Raw genomic sequence first — 26,010 nt, forward strand, 5'->3', positions numbered from 1 at the left:
TTTAAGTTTTTGAACATAACAATTCCAGGATTATCATTTTTTAACATGCTTGATTGTTGAGTAGAGATGAGTTATTTTTGATAATGCAACTCTTGTACAAATATTCCATGTACAGCAGCAGTTTTTTCCTCATGTTGTTAATCTGTGTAAAAATGTGCTGTTTTTTATGGGAAAACTGAAAAGCACTATTGCCAGTAGCAAATATCGTCCTGTTCAATGAGTTCATACAAACCCAATTACCCAGATTTCTTAGTGTCACAAGTATACTGAGTGTCACTGTTACAATTTGGTATTGATGAGATTCCTATAGTGTTCTCAGCTTGTCATTGATGATGGATGGTTGTACGTATTTTACTTAATGATGATAGGGATAATCATGAACATTCATATGTTTCTCAAAGCTACATTTGTATTAAAAAAGTAACTGAATAAATATATTTGTGAATTGTTAAACATTACAAATTAATAAAAAACAAATACAGATAGAAGCACGCAAGCTACAAAGATTTTTTATCCATGATGAATTGTGTTTATCCAGTTACTGTATATACATATATATGTCACATTATTGTAGCAGCAACAGAGCTCATTCAGCATTTTCCGTGTATGCCAAATTATCCAGCCCCTGTGCAGTAACATCATTTGTGTTTTTGTCCTTTGGGTCACTGATACAGTAACCAATTGTGAAGTAAATCAAGAGCCCTGAAAAATTACAAAATAATGGTCAATAACTAACTCTAAGGTACAACTTATCTCTTGCAGTGTTTTTCTACCACACACATTCCATTCACAGTTGCTGCACAAAGTTTTCAACTGCACATAAATTACTGTGTTGGAGATATCTATTACGGTCAGACAAAATTCACAGAGCAACACACAGCATTATAAGTGCCTACCTTTCTCTTGCTGTTTGTGTCTCCTTATCATCTTTATATTTTATTACTTCTTTCCAGCAAATGACTGTAGAGATTATTTGTGACAGTACAAAAAGCAAAGCTTAAACTTGATCCAGAAGTAGAACTAATACCCTGTACATGAATGCATAGGCAGACAAGCAGTTAAAACAAACCCACTGTCTTGCCCACCACAAATGAGCCTGGGAACAGTGGGGTACTGGTCCATTCACAAATGAGTCTTGATTTAACCTGTTTAACTGGAGAATGAATCTGATTGTCTGCTCATCTTGCATGGCCATAGGACAGGGTACAATTCTGCCAATATAGTAGTGAGGGATCAATATGATGACACAAGAGTTATCATTTAGGTACATGAAAGTCACTGCACTGTTGTGTGATGTAACTGGTGGTCCGTTATGAAGGGAGAGGAGGGTGGCGCAAGAGTGCAAATTTGCATGTAATGGGTACAAGGTGGGGTGCAAGGCAGGGTGTAGGATTGCAGGACAACTCACAGTGCTAGGTATAGAGGGGACTGTGTTACATACATGACAGAAAGGGGGAACAGGTTATAAGGAGAAAGGAAACAAATAAAAGAGCTGTAACAAACAGAGTGTTAGAAAGGGTGTACAAATAAGAAAAATTGACATTATTAATGTATAACAAACACCAAATTCTGATGATTAATAAAGCTAGAATAGGCAATATTATAAAGACCTAAAATTAATTACAGAGAGGATTGGAATCTGAAGAGAATGTTAGAGAGGACAAAAAGGATAGCTTAGGTTAAGGTGAATGGATCGTGGGACCTCAAGATATAACAAAAGGACATTTACCACTTGTGAACTCCAGAATTGTTATTGCAGATGAACATTTATACAGCATGAGTCACAAAGCAAGTGTTGATCTTATCTTTGGCAATGAGTAGCACAAACTGCAGTTGATTGGCCATATTGTGCTGATAATTCACTTGATTTGGTCAGTGGCTGGTTATTATCACAAAGGTTGCAGGACAGTTTTTTTAATGATATAGCTAATATTCCAAGTTGCTTTACCTATGGTTGGGTAATAGGTTAAGAATAATCATAAACTTAAGTCTAGAGACTATATCCAAAAGTTATGTCTAATCAAGAAAAGAAAATATGTTCCAGTATCAGGATAAAAAAAAGGCATTACAAAACAAAGCACAGCTCAGTCACAGGATTTATACTGTACTAGGTTGTCCAAAATACATAACTGAGAAAAGGTTCTAAATAATATCTTCATACAAATCTGTACTCCACCAGCCACTGTATGGTGTGAGGCAAAGCATATTTCTGGTACTACCATCTTATCCTCTTCTCATATTCCATTCACAAAAGGCACGTAACAAGAACGACTGTGAATAAGCCTTTGCGTGATCTCTAGTTTCTTGAATTTTCTTGTCATTAACATTTTATGATATGTGTATGAGTTACTCTGGGAACGTAGGCCATGAAATTTCAATAGTAAACACACCTTGTGATATGCAACTCTTCTCTTGTAATGTCTGCCACTGAAGTTTGTTGAGCATCTTGGTAATGTTCTTCCACCAACTAAATGATGTTCTTCACAGGATATTCTCTACCTCCTCTATTGATCCAACATAGTGATGGTACCATTCATGTGAAGAATTCTCAATAATTTGTGAAACATGTGATTTGTTAACTACTTCTTTCATGGATGAATTAAATTTCCCTAAGATTCTCCCAATGCCAATGAATATAAGCCTGTCATCTGATTTTCCTATTTGTTTTAAGTCATCATTCCACTTTACATCCCTTTGAATGGCTAATGCTAGGTGTTTTATGATATTTAATGTTTCCAGCAATTCGTTGCCAATAATGTAATTAAAGGATAGTGGATCTGTTCACCTCCTTATGCACTATATGATACATTTATACATGTTCAGGGTAACTGCCAGTTCCTGCATCATTAATCTATTCTTCGCAAGTCTTGCTGAATTTACTACAGTTTCCTGTCATTGCATCCTTCTTATAAACAACTGCATTATCTGTAAATAGCCTCATGGAACTTTCAACATTATCCACTATATCAGTAACATATAACTTGGTTATAATTAAATTTTCACTACTTGAGAGGGGCCCATGAAAAACAAGTGATTGCAGGAAAATGAAACATTATGCAAACATTTGTAAGGACATGCAGAAGAGAAACAATGAATAAACCACTAAAGGAAACACATTTTAATTTCCACATGAGAAGGTAACATTTGATAGTTGTGTACCATGTTTTGATTCCAGGTTACAAATGTTGCTCAATGTGATGACTGTCTGCATCCACGACATCCTGGTACCACACTAATATACCATTACACAATTATTCACAGATCTTTTCAAACAGTAGAATGTTCAGCTCTCATGATAGAGCTCATGCACTAATTGAAGACTGCACATTGTGTCCAGCAATGGACAGACTGAACATCATTCCTATAAAGCTGAATACGCATATGATAAATAGTTTTCCATCTACATTGGTTCAAATTGCAAATGTTTAACTATCACTACCCAGTGCACTGCCTGGCAAAAAAAAGTGAAGCACATAGAAGACTTGGTCAGATGTCAATGTGAAATTGTACATGTGCATACCACCAGTGGTATGATTTAGTGTTGCAATTATTAGTGGCAGGTAGAATGGCCACCAGAGTGCACTGGTATTATCTGTGTTGATACCATGCCTGATACAGCATTTAAAGGGTGTGGACAGTGTCAGATGTTGAGTGATCACTGTGAAGTACACAGTGGTGCTGTGTTCTCATCTGAAACAGCATTATCAGCACCTGACAGAGTTTCAAAGCTGGCTCATTATTAGTCTTCTTTTGGAAGACTAGTCATATTACGCACCATCTAGGTTTTTGGGGCATTCTGGTGTAACAGTGAGCAGACACTTGTCTGCATGGGAATGTAAGGGCAGGCATACTTGTTGACCCCATCTGGTCACCAGAAGGGAGGATCACCCTATTGTGCACAAATCACATCATAACTCCATCACATTTTCACCTGCTATAAACTCTCACCGTAATCCCAGCAACATTACATATCATCCTGCACTAATGATTGGAAACTAACAGCAGCCGGACTAGAGAATTACTGTCACATGTGTATACTGCCATTGACATTACAACACAAGCAGTTGCATTTGGAGTGGTGCCTGACTGGGAAATATGGATCGCTGATGAGGGTATTGCACTGTGTTCAGTCATGAATCATAGTTCTGCACTACCCTAAATGACCATCATCATTAAGCATGGCAGTGACCTGGGGAGAGGACCCATACTTCCAATCTTTTGGGGATGCACAGCAGTGTTACTCCTGGCATTGTGATTTGGGGAACCAGTGGATGTGATGTCAGGTCTTGACTGGTTGAGACAGAGAGAACTCTGATGGCACAGTGGTATGTCATGGACATCCGGCATTCTCATGTGTTACCTCTCATGCGGCAGTATCATGATGACATTTTTCAACAGGATAATACTCATCCACACATGGGTCACTTCATTGTTAACTTTATGCATGATTTTAAGGTACTCATGTGGTCAGCAAGATCTGAAGATCTGTCCCTGATAGAACATATTGGGTCTAGCAGTGATAGTATACAGGATATAGAGAATCAGTGATCATCTTGCTCAAATATTAAGCATAAAAGTACAAGGCAGTATTATTAACAACATGTCTTTTAGAACAGCATATCAAAGCTATAATCAGCATAATGTGAACTACTTCAACAACTTATTACAGAAAGAAAAATGGCTAGGAGTGTACAAAAGGAACGATATAAATGAAAAATTCGACACTTTCATTGATACATTAACCCATTTCTTTGAACTTGCATTCCCACTGAAAACATTAACCATACGGGGAAACTCTAGAACAAACAGCTGGATCACAAAGGGAATAAGGGTTTCATGCCAGAAGAAAAGACTACTTCATGAAATATGTAACTCGAAAAATTCCTCACCTGTAGTATGCGCATACTATAAAAAATACTCCACAATATTAAGAAAAGTAATAAAAGCAGCAAAAATAATGCATAATGATGAAATCATTTATAATTCAGTTAATAAATCAAAGGCTATGTGGAGTGTTATAAAAAAAGAATGTGGAGAATACAGACAACCTTGGAAAAATATAACACTATCACATAAAAATAAAAAAGTAACAAACCCCTTAGAAGTAGCTAACACATTTAACAACTTTTTCACAAGTGTTGCTGAAAATATGTTACAATCAAACTTTAAGAGCATCCAGGCAAATGAATATAAAATAAGTACATGTAGAGGATCAATGTACATCAGTTCTGTTTCACAAGATGAAGTAGCTAAAGCAATAAAAGGACTAAAAAATTCCAAATCGGCAGGTATTGATGGTATACCTGCAACAATGTTAAAGAAGAGCGCATCAAACCTAATTGAAGTACTCACACATTTATGCGACTGCTCACTTCAGGCAGGCACTTTCCCTGATGTGTTAATAACATCAAAAGTTATTCCTGTATATAAAAAAGGGGATAAAGACAATGTAAATAACTACAGACCCATCACAATTTCCTCCTGCATCTCTAAAGTACTGGAAAAAGTTATGTATGAGAAACTTACGAAATTTATAAATAAAAACAGCATCCTATGTAATGAACAACATGGATTCAGAAATAAGAGGTCAACGACAACTGCTGTCTATGAGTGCATCAATTCCATCCTAAACCTGATGGACAAAAAACAGGAAACAATAGGAGTCTTTATTGACTTGTCAAAAGCTTTTGACATGGTGGACCATAAAATTCTGCTATCAAAGCTAGAAAGATATGGTATTCGAGGTCTGTCCAACAAGTGGATCAGTTCCTTCCTGACAAATCGTATGCAGGCAGTGTGCGTCAAGCACACAAATATTGAACTAAAAACTGTATCTAATCACTTATCTGACTATAAACAAATAAAATGTGGTGTACCCCAAGGATCCGTATTGGGACCCCTTCTGTTTCTTCTGTACATAAATGATCTAAGCTTAAATATTGATGCACACAAATCAATCATATTTGCAGATGACACTACGATTCTACTAAAAGGAGACGACGATGAACAGTTACAGCAGACAGTAAACACGGTCACGAAACAACTTAGCAGCTGGGCACAGAGTAATCAGCTTGTAATAAACAGTAAGAAAACCGTTGCTCTAAAATTCCACAATGTTCCTAACAAGGACATGTTTATCCCATCAGTCGCTATCAATGACGAACCAGTTGGTAACAGTACTGAAACCAAATTCTTAGGACTTTGGCTGCAGAGTAACATCAGATGGAATAAGCATATTGAATGTCTCAATGCAGAACTGAGCAAAACATGTTATCTTCTTTGTTCATTAAAATCATGCTGTAGTGAGAAAACAGTATTGAATGCATATCATGTGTACTTTCATTCTCGTCTTAGATATGGGGTCACCTTCTGGGGAAACTCTAAAATAGCTAATAGCACTTTTAAACTACAAAAAAGGGCCATTAGAATCTTGTTTGGGTGCAAGCCTAGAGACTCTTGTAAACCCCTGTTTAAGAAATCTGGTATTCCCCCATTACCGTGTGTATACATTATGGAAACCCTTTTGTTCTTTAAATTAAATGTAATAGGCAAGGACCAGAGGCTACAAAAAAACTGTGATATACATGAGCACTTTACCAGACAAAACAGGAACTTACATATGACTCAAATCAGCACAGCACTGTGCCAAAAAGGTACTTTTCACATGGGAGTTAAGCTTTATAACAAACTTCCTGAAAACATAAAAGCTATCGCTGAGGTCAATACATTTGGAAAATCTCTAAAGTCATATTTACAGCATCGCTGCTTTTATTCCATTGAAGAATATTTAAATTTATGAAATGTGTTATATAAATACTTGTGTGTAAAGTGTATTATTGTAAGCTTAAATATGTGTGCCTTGAAATTACTTTCAGCCTGTATATTTATAACTTGACTTGTCCAATGTCTTATGCATAAGCTGCTATGTAGACAACAGGACCAATAAAATACAATCTACAGTCTACAACAGTCATGGGCCAGTTTGCCTCAGGAGTGAATATGACACCCCTCTCAACCGAATCAGTGCTTGCATCCAAACCAGAGGGTTTGCAATATTATACTGATATATGAGCTCATTCCGTCAAGTTTTTTATAAGTCTGACTCGATTTTGTAATCACTGAAATAACATCACATATGCTCTCAAGCTGTGAAGTTTCATTTCATTTCCACCTCCTATTCTGTATGCTTCACATTTTGTCAGGCAGTGTGAACTGTAAAGTGATATGGGCCTGTAACAATCCCTTTGGTTAATCCCAAATTCCCTTTACATCTGTTGATTTTGTTCCATTAAGTTCTATTTGCAAGGAAGTCCTGAATTTAATGATAACACTTACTTTTTTTTCAATTTTGTTTACATAATGACTGCAATATTCGCCACATGTCACTTTAATGCATATAGTGGAGTGCACTTTGTACCAATATTAGTAATTTTTCTGTCCTTTTCCATTCATGCATTAATAAAGGGAAACAAAACTGTCTGTAATTTTTAAACAGGACAATGCTCAGCCACACACGGCACATTTATTTGTCAGATGCTGCATGATGTTAAGCTATTTCCTTGGTCAACAAGATCTGCAGATCTGTCCCTCATAGAATATATGTGGGATCAGAGTAGCAGTATCCAGGATATCCATGATAAGTTACAACAATTGTGCTCCAGATTGCTTTAGGAGTGGATACAATGGCTTTATGACACCATTTCCAACCAAATTAGTGCATGTGTCCAAGAAAGAGTGTGTGTAACGTCGTACTGATACGTGGGCTCATACTACAGTTCTTTATAAATTTGACTCCATTTTATAACCACTGAAATGACATATCACACCCTCTCAATCTGGGAAGTTTCTTTTCATTTCCTCCTCCCCTTCTGGGTGCCCTTCGGGCAGTATAACTATAAACAGATAAGGGTCTGTAACACTCCTTAGGGTACTCCCAAAATTACCTTTACATCTCTTGAATTTTTTCCATTTAGAACAACATGTTGAGTTCTGTCTGCAAGGTTATCCTCAATCCAATTACAAATTTGGTCCAATACTCAGTATTTTTTTAAATTTTCTCCACTAAGTGACTACACTATACCCTACAAGTCACTTTACTGCTTCTGGCAGAGAGTTCTTTGCACCAATAATAGTGACTTTCTGTCCATTTTCATTTGTGTATTAAGTAAGGGAAATGGAACCACCTGTATTCCTTGGTATTCCAGTGCAAAATATATGATAGAGGAAGCAGAACTGTCACATGGTTTTCCTGAACTACTTGTTTTCTAAATTCACCCTAGAGGATTTTGAAATGATCGTGTCATCTTTATTACAAAGAGCCCCATTTACAATCTCTGGACATTTTTGTTACTTTTTCATATGGACTGTACCAACTGTTTATGATACTAACAGCACATCTTTGAATTCACTTTATGTCTACTGTCATTCTTACTCGAGAAGGACTGCAAATGATGAAACAGTGTTATGGAATTGGTCATGTCTGTGATTTCCTGTACAGGTGCACAGCAGTTTGTGAGAATCCTTCCACTAAATCCACATTTGCCTTACCTATAATTGATTTTCACAGATTGCTGCATTTCGTATTACTTCTTAGTTGTCTACTTTTTCTTCTTCTACACTTCATGGATTATGCATTGATTCCATTCAGGCTTCGCATATTGTCTGTCCATTGCTTCTTAGGTCTTCCAACATGTCCTCTTCCTGCTGGATTGTAAGCTAATGCTAGTTTGAAAAGTCATTTACGGTTCTTTCTCTGTACCCATTCATATTATATGTTTCGGTATTTGGTTATACTACTTTCTTTTTGCCAATACCCAGCATTTACTGCCATGAAGAAGTACTGTAAGAGCCATAGTTTTATAAAATTTTACTATTTCTTACGTGTCATCCTCCAGTTATTTGGGTTTGGGTTGTCAAACTGGCCTAGACAGTTATAAAGAAGTACTGTAAGAGCCATAGTTTTATAAAATTTTACTATTTCTTACGTGTCATCCTCCAGTTATTTGGGTTTGGGTTGTCAAACTGGCCTAGACAGTTATAAACATCTATACATAAAATTGCCTGTATTTGAAAAAATACGTGGCACCATTCATCATTACCTCTTAGTGTTATACCTAAATATTGGAAAAAATGGAAGTTTAGCATTAATGGAAGATTAGCATTAATGATGGCCAATGGAAGTTTAGCACTAATCTTGTAAGCAGATACTAACACGTTGCTTCTGTTACGAATATTTTTTAGCATTAATTCACATTTAAAGAGCGCTGCCATTCTTTAAATTTATGGAAATTTATGCCTAAGTCTTTCTAAATTGCCTTTCAATCATTGTAGACAACAGAATCATCAATTAACAATCTGATAGTCCTACTGACATTATTTGAGACAATATTTATGAGTATTGAGGGGTCTTATTTTGCTTGCTTATGACACATAAGATGTTACTTTCATTTCTATCTCCATTTATCATGTATCATATTAGTACAAGTTTTTCTGTTAGTCAAAAATTCATTATACAAGCTGCAGATCTGTGGAGATACCCCATAGGATATAACAGCTGTTGCAGACAGGTTGCAGGGACCATTGCTTGCAGTACTGCCAATGGCGAGATAGGTGGTCTGATCACAGCATTGGCAGGCTACTTGGCACACCTACTGTCCATTGCCTTATTTCAGTGTATGTTGTTAGAAGCAGCACATTGGCACAGCATATGAGCACCTAACCAGTATAAAAACCCATCACTTCTAACCAAAGTATTTTTAGCCTGGCAGTGGCTACTATGAAGATACATCCATACTGGGCAACGAGGTAATGGGGTTCTGCAAGGTGCCTGCATGAGACTGGACTCTATCATAAATGAGTCAACTACTTGGGCTAGTTCCACTCCTGGAGACTTTGCCTTCCAGCTGGTGGGCTACCATGGGCTCACTTCAGCCACAGCTAGCCTCCTGCTCTGGATGGCAGTAGTTCATGTATAGGGCAGTGCAGCCACCCATCTGCTTGTACTCGTGCAGGCAAATCTTCCCAGTAAGCTGCTGTTTACAGGAGAGCCTCCACTGCCACAGCCTGTCTTCTGATATGAGAACATGGTAATAAGTTTGCTGGGTAATGTTAATGGCTATTTACAGTAGTTACTTACCTTTCCTCTTTCCATTTTCCTTTTCTCTGTTTATGCTTAACTTTTGATTTGGGTGTGTGGGAAAAATCTATCAATGTGTCATTTACAAGAGTATGATCAAAGGAGGCTTGATGTTGGAAGCATGAATGATAAATAGATGGACCAAATACTGGTAAGCTGCAAAATATTACTATGGTTGTACAGCAAAGATCTTTGCAGTATTTTTTTCCCCAGTGCATGATGAAAGGTAATTTAATTATGTGGAATAATGTTGTTGCAACATTCAGGTGCTGGTTGGTTGTTGGTACTGTGCAATGATGACAATGAATCAGAAAGTATTAGGGGATCATAGAACAATGACATGAGAGGTGAGTTGTGAACCATATGGCCCTATCATACTTGGTGAGGTTTCTAGCATTTTCCGAGAAAATTTTTTTGTCGCTGTATGTACAGAATCCATCATATCCCTATGTAGGGTATTGCCTTTTGAGTTAGGTAGATGTGTGTACATCACAGATGAAGTACTGTTGATAGTGGTTTTTTCTGTAGACAGAGAGTCTTATAAAACCATCTGAACAGGGGAAGCTAGTATTGAGAATAGCAATATGTTCTGACGGATGCAGAGTGACCAAAATCAATAAGGCATACAAGGGAGTTGGACTTATGAGTTTTAGGAAACGTGGTTTCAGGTGAAAGACATTTGCAAGTATTCAGATCAAGTAGGATATGTGGTAGAGAATTTCAGTGTTAAGATTTGCAAGTACAGTAATCTACCATTTGGCAAATACTCTCCATCAGCTAATTCCTGTAGTATACTATCACAGTAGTGAACCAAGTGAGTTGGCGTATTGATTATCACATATTTGGGAGGAGCAGGGTTCAAATCACCATCTGACCCTCACAATGTAAGTTTCCAGCTATTTTCCCTAGCTGATTAAGGTAAACAGGGATGGTTCCTCATAAAACAATATGGAAATTTTTATTCCCCATTCTTGTCCTTTCCAAATTTGTGTCCCACCTATAAAGGTCACATCATCAACAAGATGCTGAATTCTCATCTTTCTTCACAGTACTGAGCCTTTTCCACAGGGATAATTATTAGTTTAAGGCTGGTCTTAAGACTTTACGTGGTAGGTGTTACAGAAGATACGCTTTTCCTATGAGGGATTTTGGAAGTGACAGAGGCAAGATCGGAGCTGTCAAACTCTTAAAAAGTGTACCTGTTGACGGTTGGATGAAAGTGGCACATAGTGTCTAATTGTTGTGTGCACCGAAAAGTTTGCATCTGGATAATTTTCAACTGATGAAGTTAAGACAAAGTGTTATTGATGGATCATGGGAGTTGGTGATAAGAAGGTTACAGATGACAAAGGAATGTCTTCCACTGCAAGTTGTGACCAATGCACAACAGATATTTGACAAATCTAGCATGAATATAATTAAGTGAAAGATTAAAAATTCAGTGGGATACAGAGTGCTGGGGGACTATATTATAACAAGCATCTGCATGTACTTTTAATTTTTGTACCCTAGTTACCTTTCTACAATAGGGGACTATCTCTCTTTCGCTTTCCTTCTTAAACTCTGTTCCTCTTCTGCTGTCGCCTCCTATTATATTGCTCTCTTTCCTTCTGACCTCTATCAATTTCCTCTTAACTACTCCACTGGCCTAACTCCCCATTCCATCATAATCATTACGTCACTTCACCATCTCCACTAACCTGTCATCAATACAACAACCATCACACTCTCCCTACCACACTCCCATCTATTTGCGTTATGCACCATTCTTCCAATCTCTGGACATAACTCCCACACTCATAGCATCCATTCATAATTCTCATTATTGTTCCTCACAACCTCTCAGTTTTACACTCTTGCCCCTTTTTCTTTCACTCTCCTCTCCCTCCCACCCAATCACCGTATTGTGTTTCCTCTCCTTGCCTGACTTCCTTTCTGTTTCCACAATCCTCCTCCTGCTCCCACTTCTCCCTCTTCCACATCTCCTCTTCCTATCCCTCTCCTATTCTGTGTTGTCATCCCTCTCACTGACTCCTACATTTCCCACCTTCTCCATCAATCTCTGATTTCTCCTTCATCCTCCCCATGATGTAAGTTCCCAGCTATTTTCCCAAGCTGATTAAGGCAAACTGGGATGGTTCCTCATAAAACAACATGGAAATTTTTATTCCCCATTCTTGTCCTATCCAAACTTGTGTCCCACCTATAAAGGCCACATCATCAACAAGATGTTGAACTTTCATCTTTCTCTCCAATACTCTCCATTACCTTTTTCGCCCTTTGTGTCTCCCCCAGCTATTTTATACTGTTCTTGTATTCCCCTCACCCCTCCAGAGTGTTTTTGATGACTGTGATATTTATCTTTCTCTGTTCATATCATACTTAAATTTGCTCTTCTGCTGAAAATAGTCTTTTTATTTTTCCTATCCCCTACACAACCATTGTCCTATCATTTATTTTGATTTGTGCCCACTCCTGGTGGATGATTATTATGTTGAGTATAAGGAAATACTAACATGCACTGGAATTTTTTATATTGCCAGCAATGAAGTTGACATGAACAATGAATGGTTCCTTTAGTGCACTATACTACACTAAAAAAACACAGAAATTGTATAGTAAACATTTTATTACTGCCTGGCAAGAGCCACTAGTGAAGATTTCTTTACTATATTGTTTCAGTTCACAGATTATCATCAGATATCCTGCATACCAAAGGTAAACAGGAGCCCTGATAATAGTCTGTGGACTGAAATTGGTTATACAATAAAGGAATTTTTGTCAGTAGCTCTTGGTGCTGAATAATGATGTTTTTTTTAAATATTTATGAGCTGTGGAACACTACCTTCTTAAAACAATTAGTATATTTACCTATAATGAGCCATACACCAAATCGGATCCATGTGAATACATCCAACATCATCATTAAATAAGTGTTGACAAAAATACATATTGCAGGCAGAATTGGTATAAATGGTACCTGAAATAAAAAAAATTCTTTATTATTCAAACTACAATTACAATTATAGATGAGCAGTTCTACATATGCATGCACCAAGTTTATGCCATAAGCAATTATAAGATATTGGAATATTGAATTTTTGTCCAGTGTGCAGCTTCTGGATAACATATAATTACCCGTACTAGGAATATTGTAATCCTTTTGGAATGAGTGCTGAATGACAAATTGAAATTTCACAAACAAAATAAAATCAATGAATCATTCAAAACTTTAGTTTTCCTGCTACCTGCATTTTTTCTCAGTCTGTAAGGAATGGATGATATTATCAATATGCTTGGTTAGTACTGCTTGAAATGACTTTCATAACATGGACTTCATATGTCTTGAGATTTAACACATTATAATCTCGCCTTTTATATAGTATTACTGGAGAGGACTGCAATTACTAATTTGTGTTCTACAATATTACTTTCCTTTAGTATTCAAAATTTGACCTGAAATGTTGATACATCTGGTAGGGACCAAAATTCTGCACATTATACAAAATTTGATCCCTTCATGCAGTACAACAATTCTCAAATACCACCACTTCTCAAGTTCTTTAAAACTGAGTTCCTTTAATAGTGTTTACCATATCATCAATTTTTGTGTACCTTAAAAGTTAATTCCTTTTCTGACACTGGTTGCCGTCCAATGGAAATCAATATACAGACAATACACAGTAAAACAATAATGAGACCTGATATGGCCAATGGGTTTACTGCTTCAATAGATGAGCCTGCTTGTATTACAAGCTGTGATGTCAGGATGCATAGGATTACTGAAAGAGAAAGAAATGATAATATTTTCAAGAATACTTGTGTCAAATCTGTAATCTTAGTAAGTACTTGATCAAATAACTGTGTGTCTTACAATATAACACAATTTCATATGCAACAATTTTTGTTGACAATTTTGTTGGCCTTTTAAATTTGTCAATGTTTAGTATTTGTCTCCCAGTAGCTATAATATTTGATTGTTTAATTCTGGTTCCTTCAGCTGAATCTGTGTTTTGTTTCCCAGCATCTTTCTCCTCAATTTGTAGATGGTCTTCAGTTTCTCCTGTATACCTACGAACATAAAAACAACACAGACAAATAAAACAAGAAATTATCAAACACAATTAAATAATTATCTTCAAAGTCATTACATATAACTATCATTTTGTTGTTATATTATTATGAATTACAATTGTTTTTGAAAATTGATTTATATCTGACAAGAAGCTGTCCTCTTTGTAGTGCCATTGGATCTATTACCTATATTAGATAATACAGATGAAATACTGAATTTCCTATCTTAGCTCCTGTGATTTTTATTTGATCCTGTGTGACCAATAAGGTCAGAATCATGCAGAAGAGCCCTCTTATAAGAATTTATTGAAACAGATTTCCACAGAATACTTATAATGAACATATCTGTTTTGAAAAACAGAAATACAATAGTTTCCCATAATTTATCTTTTATTCAGTTCTTTGACAGCTTAAACACACTGATTTTACAGACCTGTTATGTTTTAATGTGGTCTTCAGAGAATTAGTTCAAATACATATTCTTGTTACCACCCAGTTGATGATTTCCATCGAATACTGATAATAGAAATTTATATTTAAAACAATATTATAATAAATACAGGAAAGACCTTCATTTTATATGGCAGAAAAATAATAATTTTCCATGAAGTTATTCTTCATTTTTCCATTTTTCGTTTTTGATTCTTCGAGACCAGTGAAATTTGCAGCATTGTAATGTTTTAGTGTGGCCTTCAAAGAAATGGAGGTTTTCTATTAATATTGTTTTTACCATCTAACTGATGATTTTGAATAACACTATGTTTCACGATAGTGAAATTACTGTAGTGTAGACCTTAATAATAATTTTTTTGTGGCACAAAGTCAATTTGCTGTTATTTATTTTGCCTATAGTCTATTTCTACAGCTCATTCATACTTCTTTCAGACAAGAGTTCTGCTAGGAATCAAAGATTCATGTTAACAGTGTTCTAGTATATAACAATGCAAGACAAAGGCAAGGGCCTGTTGCTGAAAGCATACCATACCGTGCACATCATGCTGCCACTGTAGGAGCAGCAGCACACCTGCCCAATCAATGACCAATGATATTACTGTAATCATGGATGCTTTTGCAGGCGATGTGCATCACAACTGCAATGGCCACTCTGGCAAATGTAAATGCTGACCATAGGACAGGCTTGACAATAAATTAGCAGTTTAATTCTTCACTTTCTTGCATGTACGTGTGCTTACTCAGCAGTCTAGTATTTTTACTAACTGTGTAGCGTACAGCTCCATCGTCTTCAGTATGGAGAGGGACTGTGACTGCCATGTTCACATGGAGGCCATCACTCACAGCTCCAGGAGGTGCACTTTGAGGCTGTTGCCGATGCACATGCAGATCTGAGGGCATTCAGCACATACAACGTGGTCCCCCAATTGGCCCACTAATGATGATGCTTGAGTTACTGCCCACATGAGGTTCACCCTTCACCTGTTGTCAACTGGGAGTTATCCCAAGATATGGGAGGCAGTGAAAGACTTTCTGGGGGACCCATTAAAATGTCTCCCTAGTGCATCTGACAAGTAGGTTTAAAGTGCTGTCTGTGGTTAATGAAGATCCTGAGCCAGATGCTGTTGCTTTTCCTTTTGTAGTGGAAGCCTTTCAGGCTGCATGATCCAGACAGCCACAGAGGTTGGGATTATTGATACTTAGGAGCTCCAATGGTAGGCATATAAATGGGGCCCTTAGGGACGTGGCTGCCAAGAAGGGGAATAAATCCAATGTGCATTTAGTGTGCATACTGGGGCAATCATCCAAGGTGTGGAATGGGTTCTTCCAGATGCCATGGAGAGCACAGGGTGCAGACAATTGCAGGTGATGGCTCATGTCAGTACTAATGATGTGTACCTCTTTGGATCAGAAGAGAGTCTCTCTGGTTTCATCCATCTAGCTAAATTAGTAAAGACTGTCAGTCTGGCTTGTGAGATGAAAGCAGAGCTCACCATTTGTAACATTAGCAAGAGGGCTGATTGCAGACATTTGATACAGAGCTGAGTGGAGGGTTTGAATCAGAGGCTCAGATGATTCTGTGACTATGTAGGCTGCAGATTACTCCACTTGCATGGTAGTGTGGTGGGGTATTGGGTCCCACTTAATAGGTTTGGGGTCCACTACACACAGGAGACAGGTACATGGGTATTGGGGGCTGTGTGCAGTGGTCTAAGGAAACAACAAAAAGGGTTTCAGTCTCAGAGGGTGTAGGGCAAATACAGGACAAGGTTTGACCTAGGAACCATACATATTATAGTAGTAAATTGTCACAGCTGCGCTGGGAAAGGGCTGGAGCTCCAGGCACGAATAGAAACCACTAAAGTACAAATCATTGTAGGTACTGAGAGCTGGCTGAAGCTGGAGATAAGTTCAGCCAAAAATTTTACAAAAGACCTAATGGTGCTCAGAAAGGATAGATTAAATACTGTTGGTTGTGGTGTGTTTGCTGCTGTTAGAAGTAGTCTATCTTGTAGCAAAAATGAAGTAGATATTTCCTGTGATTTTGTATGCATAGAGGTTACATTTGACAACTGACAATAGGTAATAAATAGTTGCTTTTACTGACAACCTGACTATGGTGATACAGCTGCTGAAGAGTTCAAAGGAGACTTGAGTCTTGTTTCAAATAGGTACTCCACTCACACAATTATACTTGGTAGCAACTTAAATCTAACCTTTATATGTTGGTGAAAATACATATTTAAAGTCAGTGGTTGCATAAAACATCATCTGAAATCCAAATAAATATTTCCTCCAAAAATTATTTTCAGCAATTAGTTCAGGAGCCCACTCAAAGTGTAAATGGTTGCAAAAAGATACGTGACCTCTCAGCAACAAATAACAATGACCAAATAGGAAGCATTATGATGGATACTGGGATTAGTGACTACAACATTGCTGTAGCGAGACTGTACACTGCAACATCCAAACCCACAAAAAATAAACACAAAATATATCTATTTAAAACAACAAATAAAAATTCACTAGACAGCTGCCTAGGGGACAGCCTCCGTTATCTCTAAACTAACTATAAAAAGTGTAGACCAGATGTGGCTTAGATTCAGAGAAATAGTATCGATAGCAATGGATGGAATGGAGTCCCCCCCTCCCACTTCCCACTTGGTATTCCAAACAGGTCAGAACAATGTTGCAGAAATAATGAAAAAAGCATTAAAAATTTAAAATAATGCAAAATCTCCAAGGTTGGCCAAATTTTACAGAAGCTCAAAATTTAGTGTGAACTTCAATGCAAGATGCTTTTAACAGTTTCCAGAATGCAACTCTGTCTCGAAATCTGGGAGAAAATCCAAAGAGATTCTGGCCATATATGAAGTATACAAGTAACAAGACACAGTCAATACCATCACTGTATGGTAGCAATGGTAATGTTACCAGTGACAGTGCCAGAGTTGCTAAATACAGTTTTCTGAAATTCCTTCACCAAAGAAGGCAAAGTAAATATTTCAGAATTTGAATCAAGAACTTCTGGCAACATGAGTAACTTACAAGTAGATACCCTTGGTGTAGTGAAGCAGTTTAAATCATTTAGTAAAGGTACATCTTCTAGTACAGATTTGTACCTATTAGATTCATTTCAGAGTATGCTGATGTAATAGCTCCTTAGTTAGCAGTCATATACAATCACTCTCTCAAGGAAAGATCCATACCTAAAGAATGGAAAATTGCACAGGTCACACCAATACTCAAGAAAGAAGTAGAAATAATCCCATGAAATACAGACCAATATCACTGATGTTGATTTGCAGTAGGATTTTGGACCATAAACTGTGTTCAAACATTATGAGTTACCTCAAGGATAATGAGCGATTGACACTCAGTCAGCAGTGATTCAGGAATTATCATTCTTGTGAAACACAATTCGTTCCATTTTCTCATGAAGTGATGAGTGCTGATGACAGGGGATCTCAAATGGGTTCCATATTTCTAGATTTTCAAAAGGCTTTTGATACTATTCCTCATAAGAAGCTGATAATCGAATTGCATGCCCATAGAGCATCATGTTAGTTGTGCAACTGGATTCATGATTTTCTGTCAGAGAGGTCAGAGTTCACAATAACTGATGGAAAGTCATCAAATAAAACAGAAGTGATATTTGGTATTCCCCAAGGAAACATTATAGGCCCTCTGCTGTTCATAATCTATGAAAGGGATTTAGGTGACAATCTGAGAAGCCATCTTAGATTGCTTGCAGATGATGCTTTCATTTACTGTCTAATAAAGTCATCCTGTTAAATTTTGGTTACATGATAAATTACATTAATCTCCAGGCTGTCGGTTCAACTAAATACCTAGGAATTATAATTACAAACAACTTAAATTGGAATGTTCAGATAGGTAACATTATAGGAAAGATGGACCAAGGACTGTGTTTCATTGGAAAAACACTTACAAGAAGATGCAACAGATCTACTAAAGAGAATGCCTACACTACCTTTGTCTATTCTCTGCTAGAATATTGCTTTGCTCATGAGATCCTTATCAGATAAGATTGAAAGAGGACATAGAAAAAGTTCAGAGATGGGCAGTTCATTCTGTCTCATTGCAAAACAGGGGAGAGAGTCTAACAGATATGATACATGATTTTGGGTGGCAATCATTCAAATGAAGGCATTTTTCATTTTGGTGAGATCTTTTCATGAAATTTCAATCTCCAATGTTAAGTGCAAAAATATTTTGTTGACACCCATACACATAGGAATAAATGATCATTGTAATAAAACAAGAGAAATCAGAGCTTACATGGATTGAGTTACGTGTTCATTTTACCCACACACTGTTCAAGAGTGGAATGGTAGAGAAACATTGTGAAAGTGGTTTGATGAACTCTTGCCAGACACTTAAGTGTAAATTGCAGAGTAGACATGCAGATGTAGATGTAGATTATCCCAACTTATCTCTGCCTATGTTAGACACCAGCACCGGCTCATTAGCAACTACTTTTTCAGGCTAATCAGGGAAGGATGGTTCTTTTACAGACAATTTAGTTACAGTTGTAAAATTGGGGAGTGAAGAGTAATTATTAACTATGGCTTGATTAAAGTTGATGGGGGATGATAGGGCAAATGTGATGTGGCATGAGTGTGGTATCAAACAGAGATCACATTCCACACCAATGTTGGAAACACAAATCAGTTCCACAGACATTAGAGAAGGCTTCCTGCAACCTGCAATGATGTATGGAAGGCACTCCTGAAGACCACACCTCCCCTCTCAGCATAACAGTGCCCGCACACTGAGGCAACATAGTGTCAGGCTAGCAAGAGCTCTCCCCACTTTGAGATGTCAGCTGTGGTAGTCAACATCGTTGTCTAGGACCAACATGTAGATAATTTCCTGAAAAATTCTTAGTGTTGTCAGTGTTGAACATTGTACCACAAGAGAACAGTCTGTTAATTAGTGCATCATGTGATTCTTTGCTATCCCATGACAATTGTAAATTATCCAATACTCTTGTGACAAAGAAGTGTGTCAAAGTTAAGTAAATCTTTTATTCATTTATGTAATAAAAGGAACTAATATTTCATGTGTTCTAGTTTGATGAGCCTTCCCTCAGAGCAATCAAAAAAGACACAGCTGTAGCCAAATGAAAGTGTTTTGCCAGCTCACAACAGTGAGAAGCTTCTGAATGCTCAATCTTTCCATAATATCCTGGAAGGATGTTGGAATGGCACAGGTTCAAAATGGCTCTGAGCACTATGGGACTTAACATCTGAGGTCATCAGTCCCCTAGAATTTAGAACTACTTAAACCTAACTAACCTAAGGACATCACACGCATCCGTGCTCAAAGCAGGATTCGAACCTGTGACCGTAGTGGTCGTGCAGTTCCAGACTGAAGTGCCTAGAACCGCTCAGCCACACCGGCCGGCAATGGTATAGGAAGGGGTGGGGGACCATCTAAATTTTATCATGTTGTTGTTGTTGTTGTGGTCTTCAGTCCTGAGACTGGTTTGATGCAGCTCTCCATGCTACTCTATCCTGTGCAAGCTTTTTCATCTCCCAGTACCTATTGCAACCTACTTCCCTCTGAATCTGCTTAGTGTATTCATCTCTTGGTCTCCCTCTACGATTTTTACCCTCCACGCTGCCCTCCAATACTAAATTGGTGATCCCTTGATGCCTCAGAACATGTCCTAACAACCGATCCCTTCTTCTGGTCAAGTTGTGCCACAAACTTCTCTTCTCCCCAATCCTATTCAGTACTTCCTCATTAGTTATGTGATCTACCCATCTAATCTTCAGCATTCTTCTGTAGCACCACATTTCAAAAGCTTCTATTCTCTTCTTGTCCAAACTATTTATCGTCCATGTTTCACTTCCATACATGGCTACACTCCATACAAATACTTTCAGAAATGACTTCCTGACACTTAAATCAATACTGGATGTTAACAAATTTCTCTTCTTCAGAAACGCTTTCCTTGCCATTGCCAGCCTACATTTTATATCCTCTCTACTTCGACCATCATCAGTTATTTTGCTCCCCAAATAGCAAAACTCCTTTACTACTTTAAGTGCCTCACTTCCTAATCTAATTCCCTCAGCATCACCCGACTTAATTAGACTACATTCCATTATCCTTGTTTTGCTTTTGTGAGCTGCTTAATAGTATACATCTAAAATAAGGGGAATCCATGGAAAGTTTTTTTAAACGGGATTAGGAAGTTTAATATTAATGTGTATGAGCTAATACACAATGACAACATCAATGAGGCCATTTTTCATGAGGTGCGACAGAGAACACTAGACACATTCTTGGGGGGTTTACTGGCCAAGATGTCTCATAAAGTGCAAGTTGAATTTCCGTGGTCCATAACTTTAGCAGAGACAGATGCAATGACCAGAACTCAGGAAAAGAAGGTAGTTTTTAATGCAGAGATTGTCTGCTATCAGTGTGGTTAGCGTGGTCACACTCAGCAAAACTGTAGGAAATCTCAGTGTGGGAAGTGTAAGCAAACTGAACACTTAGAATGGGAATCTCAGCTCACGTTTTCACTGGAACAGGGAAGGTGGTTGCAGGTTAGAGCTTGCACAGTGATGTTAAACATCGAAGATAACAGTGTGGCCATTGTGGAGCATTCTCAGTAAATGTGAACACAGGGTACCTGTGTGCTGAATCAATGGCAGACTACAGTTTGACTGGCCGTGTAGGAGTAAGGATTGTAAATTTTTACTGGGTATGTGTCACAGATAACTACAGCAAATGAGGGTGTATTTCAAATAAGTAATTTGAACCCACCTCATTGTGGATTAAATGGCTTATGTGGTGGTAGTATTCATTCACCCAGTTCTGAGTGGGAGGAAAAGATTTTTGGGCTTGTGTGAAAGTACTTCCTTGTGTTAGCAGTTCCTAGGATGTCATATTTGGACTGGGTTTTCTGAGTAGAAATCACGCCAAAGTCATCTGGAATGGCACAAAGCTGAGCTGAATTATATTTAATTTTGTTTGGGTTTTGCTTCCAGAAAAACCAAAATCTCATGTGCCTCATCCCTGTCTCAGGGGAAGCAAACTAAACTGCCTGCATGATCCCTTATGTACAACTCATGGGATAAAATACCGAAAGGTCCAATGAAGTTAGTCTGGATAGATGTAAACACACATTTGCCATTTAATACTTTGTGTATAGTTTAGCCCCGTGTAGAAAATGAGCATCTAGATAAAGTGCATTGTTTTGTAGCCTGTTTATCATGTATAAAAGAGGTTGGTGGAAGCCAGGCAGTGCCAGTTAGTGAGAATGATTTTGGGTCAGTGAAAGTCAATCTACCATGAGAAGCACAGATAGTCAAACTGGAAGTGTGGGAGGAAGAAAAGTTGGATAGGAATTTCAATATGAAATGCTCTAAGGCAGCACAATCTGTCAATTTAGCTGCACACTGGGGAAAACTGTCAAATTTCAAGGAAGTGATAGGGAGATAATAGAAAAGTCATTACTGGAATATGCAGAATTGTTCAAACTTCCCCAGCCAATGCCAGCTACACCAATTACACTGAATAGTATAAGGTAGCTTTGTTTTTTTGTGGTCTTTTGTTTAGATGGAGTCAATTGGGGGCGAGCATGGCAGGTGGTATTGTGGCTGGAGTGCTGAATGAAATAATGTATTTGTACAAAGCATAAAAGTAAGTTGAGAGCCAAGGAAATAAGAAATAAGTAAAAACATATACATGTGAATAAATCATTTTGGATTCAGTTAGTTTATGATTGGTGGTTGTTGAGGCTGGAGTACCATATAAGTAATCTTATTGTTGGATGTTTATAAAGGTAGTGTGAGTGCAGATATATTTTTAAAAAAATGTATAAGCTCATGTTCATTTGTAAAAAGGAATAAGTTTCTGTGCAATAAACAGATTCAGTTTAACTGTTTAATTTGAAGAGTTTATTGCTCCAGGTGTTCAAAGTAATGAGTGACTTAATATCTGAGTATTTGGTATTTACTCACCCTGCACTGATACCTTAGACTTGATGATAAGTGACCAGACAATCTAAAGTGAAGAAATATGTGGGGGAGAATAAACTGAGGGAATGATATTAAAATCAAACAGGTGACTGTGAAAAAACTACCGGAAGTGCGTGCCAACAATAAGTGATAGGATAGCAATTTCTCAACTGTGAGTAGGAGTGTGGTGTGACATGTAAGTTCTGTAGAATAGCATTTACCACTTCTAAACACTCAGGTCAATAAAAGATGTTAGTGAAAACTGGAAAAATTATTTAGGTAGTTGTTAAGTGTGGAATGGTTGCTGTGGTTTGCCACATGTGCAGATGGGGTGTAAAATACATCGGCTCAGAAAATCAAGACACGAAGGTGAGTGAGCACTTCCACCTGCTGTGGAGGGCTGTCTATGCTTTGGTGTTGTGGCTTGGTGGTGCCTTAGAAGTCATGGAGCAAAGGGTGTGGGCAATAATATCAATGCCAGAACAATTGAAGATTATATATGAGAACTGTTAGTCTGCAATCTCATATCAGCACATGAATACATGTGAGGGAATGTCATCTACTCCTGGGGTCTTTTTTTATCTATGTCTTTTAGTGCTCTGTGAAATTCTTTTCATAATATCACATCTTCTATCTCATTTTAATCAACTTCCTCTTTTGTTTCCATAATGCTGTATTCAAGTTTACTTCTCTCATACAGCCCTTCTATGTATTCCTTACATGATCATCCTTCCCTTCTTTGTTTAAAAATGGATACCATTTGAGTTCTTAACATTCATACTGGTGCTTCCTCTCTTTTCTCCACAGATATCTTTAATTTTCTAACAGCTGGCATCTGTCTTTCTCCTTAGTCATATACATTTCTCTAGCTTTGCATTTTAAACTCTAGTCATTCCTGGTTTGCCTTTTTGCACTTTCTGTCAGTCTCATATTTTTTAATATATTTATATTTCCTTTTGCCTACTTCACTTGCTGCTTTTGTTATCTTTCTTCTTTCTATTCTAATAATTTCTTACCTTTTTGCAGCTTTTTCAGTCTTAATCTGTATTGTATAACCAATGGATTATGACGGACTTCATATCTCCCACTAGAAATGTTTGGCAGTTTAAAATCTGGTTTTGAAATCTCTGTCTTACCATTATTTAGTCTACCTGAAATGTTCTAGTGTCTACAGGTCTCCTCCACATACATAATCTACTTTCACAGTTCTTGAACCAAATACTAGCAATGATTAAATTGTACTGTGTGCAATGTTCTACACTGTGGCTTCCTCTTTCATTCTTTCTCCCTGTTGATGTTTTCCTATTTTACCTTCTATTCATTTTCCTATGATCAGATTCCCTCCTCCATCAAAATTCCATTTTCATCTCCATTTATCTACAGCATGTTTCTTTTCCTTGTCATATATTTTCCAGTCTCTTCATCATCTGTGTAGCAAGTGGGCATATATACATGTACTACTGTGGCAGATCTTGGCTTTATGTTCATTTTGGCAGTTGAGATTCATTCTCTATGCTGTTCCTAATAATCTACCCAGATTCCTGTTCTTTTACTAATTATTAGACCTATACTTGAAACAGATACATTTAATGTTGTGTTGACAATCCTGTAAGCATCTTGTCTTAAACCCTGGCCTTCTTGCCAATACACTTCACTAATTCTCACTAGTCTAGCTTAAACCTGACCATGTAACCGCAACCATTCCGGTCGTGGGGTTGACAGAAATGAAAGTGCAATGAGACCAAACTGGAGTGGCCCACAAACTAACAAAACAAATAGAGAAGGATGGACATGGACAACGACGGATGACCGAGCAAGACCTAACGAACAACAACACGCAAATAGCAATGGGGCCACAAGCGAAACCTCATGAATCAATAATGTCCACTTGTACATGGAAACCAAGTAAACATGCTATCTGTAGGCGAGATGTCGATAGACTAACGCGAATATCAGACTGCGTTCTGAACGAGAGGCAGGCGCTTAAATACCTGATAGAGTACATTGCTATTGGCTGCTGGGACCACATGCTCCACCGTGGTGCCCTCACATTATACACTAGCTAGTAGCACGCGAGCAGCCACGGCTTATGGTGCAATGGCTGCAGAGGCCTCTAGTTGTAATCAAGGTCCATACCGTCTGGTGTGGATTTGCAACCCGCAGTGCTCGGTACCAGACATGTCTGTTTACAACTTATCTAAAATACTTATGTGATTAAGGGGTCCAGGATTCCATGCTCCAACCTGTAAAATAAATGATTTTTTCTGATGACATCATCATACAAAATAGGGCCAGTGCACAGATCTGAATGGGGCATTATTTTAGCTCTGGAATATTTTACGCAGGAGGATGCCATCATCATTAAGCCGTGCAGCAGAGTTGCATGTCTGTGAGAAATATAATGGCTGTAGTTTCCCATTGCTTTCAACCATTTGCAGTACCAGCACAGCAAGGACATTTTGGCTAATGTTATGAGGCAGATCAGTCAGTCATCCAGAGTGTTACCCCTGCAACTACTGAAATGCTGCTACTAATGTTCAAGAACTCTATGTTAAGCTTCCCTCTCTACAGATGTACCTCTGATGTGAATGCACCTACAATATAGCTATATGTGTTACTCAGGCACACAAGCCATCCCACTGTGGCAAGGTCCTGGGTTTGGGGGGAGGGGGGGGGGGGGGGGTTGGATTAAGAAGTGGGGTGAATTTCTAAACAACCTGCAGGCTATATTGTTATTAGGCACAAGTGTTGGTTCCCACGTTTCTTGTAATGTTTTACTTCAAGTTTTCAAACGGACCCGACATGTAACTGCTTGCTGGCAGTTGTCCTAAATGATCCACAATATCCACTCAAGAAAAGACATTTCAAAATCACATAAAGAAAAGATGAAGCAGAAAACAAATGAGTGCTGGCATTGTTATTATAGCTCGTAAGCAACAATCAAAATAGTGATTTGCTGAAGGTGAAAGTGCTCTGTGAAAAATGAAACCTATTTCTCAGCAGAAGATGTGTTGGTGAATTTTTTAGGGACTCACAGGATACTGGCTTGATTGATAATCATATAGGCAAAGGTAAGACAGTGAGTAGCTTATATTATGCAGCTTTATCAGATTGTTCATACGTTGAATTAAAATGGAAGTGTTTCCTCTTCTGTTCTTTTTCTTTCTGTTTGTCATGTGCACCTATAAATCTCTTTGGTGGTCTGCTTGCTCTTTATTTCTACTTCTGTTACCTTAAATTCTGTTGTCATCTTCACTTATCCATTTTAGCTACTAAACACTCTTTACATTTTCCAGATGCCTTCTACTTTTGTCTTGCTTTGTTGCCCTAATGATTCCCACTCATGTGTTT

At 37.7% G+C, this 26,010-nt stretch overlaps 1 protein-coding gene across 1 annotated transcript in view; it reads right to left on the reverse strand.

Moving 5' to 3' along the window:
- Positions 1 to 586: 586 nt before the first annotated feature.
- Positions 587 to 26,010, reverse strand: part of LOC126474399 (cationic amino acid transporter 3-like) — a 147,107-nt gene continuing 121,683 nt past the window's right edge. Inside the window, exons 11-14 of the mRNA XM_050101868.1 lie at positions 14,010 to 14,206; positions 13,751 to 13,917; positions 13,007 to 13,115; positions 587 to 702 (exon numbers count right to left, since the gene is read on the reverse strand). Of these exons, the coding sequence (XP_049957825.1) occupies positions 587 to 702; positions 13,007 to 13,115; positions 13,751 to 13,917; positions 14,010 to 14,206 (589 nt within the window). The remainder of the gene's footprint in view (positions 703 to 13,006; positions 13,116 to 13,750; positions 13,918 to 14,009; positions 14,207 to 26,010) is intronic.

The sequence above is a fragment of the Schistocerca serialis genome, chromosome 4 (genome assembly GCF_023864345.2).
Source record: "Schistocerca serialis cubense isolate TAMUIC-IGC-003099 chromosome 4, iqSchSeri2.2, whole genome shotgun sequence".
Taxonomy (NCBI): Eukaryota; Metazoa; Arthropoda; class Insecta; order Orthoptera; family Acrididae; genus Schistocerca; species Schistocerca serialis.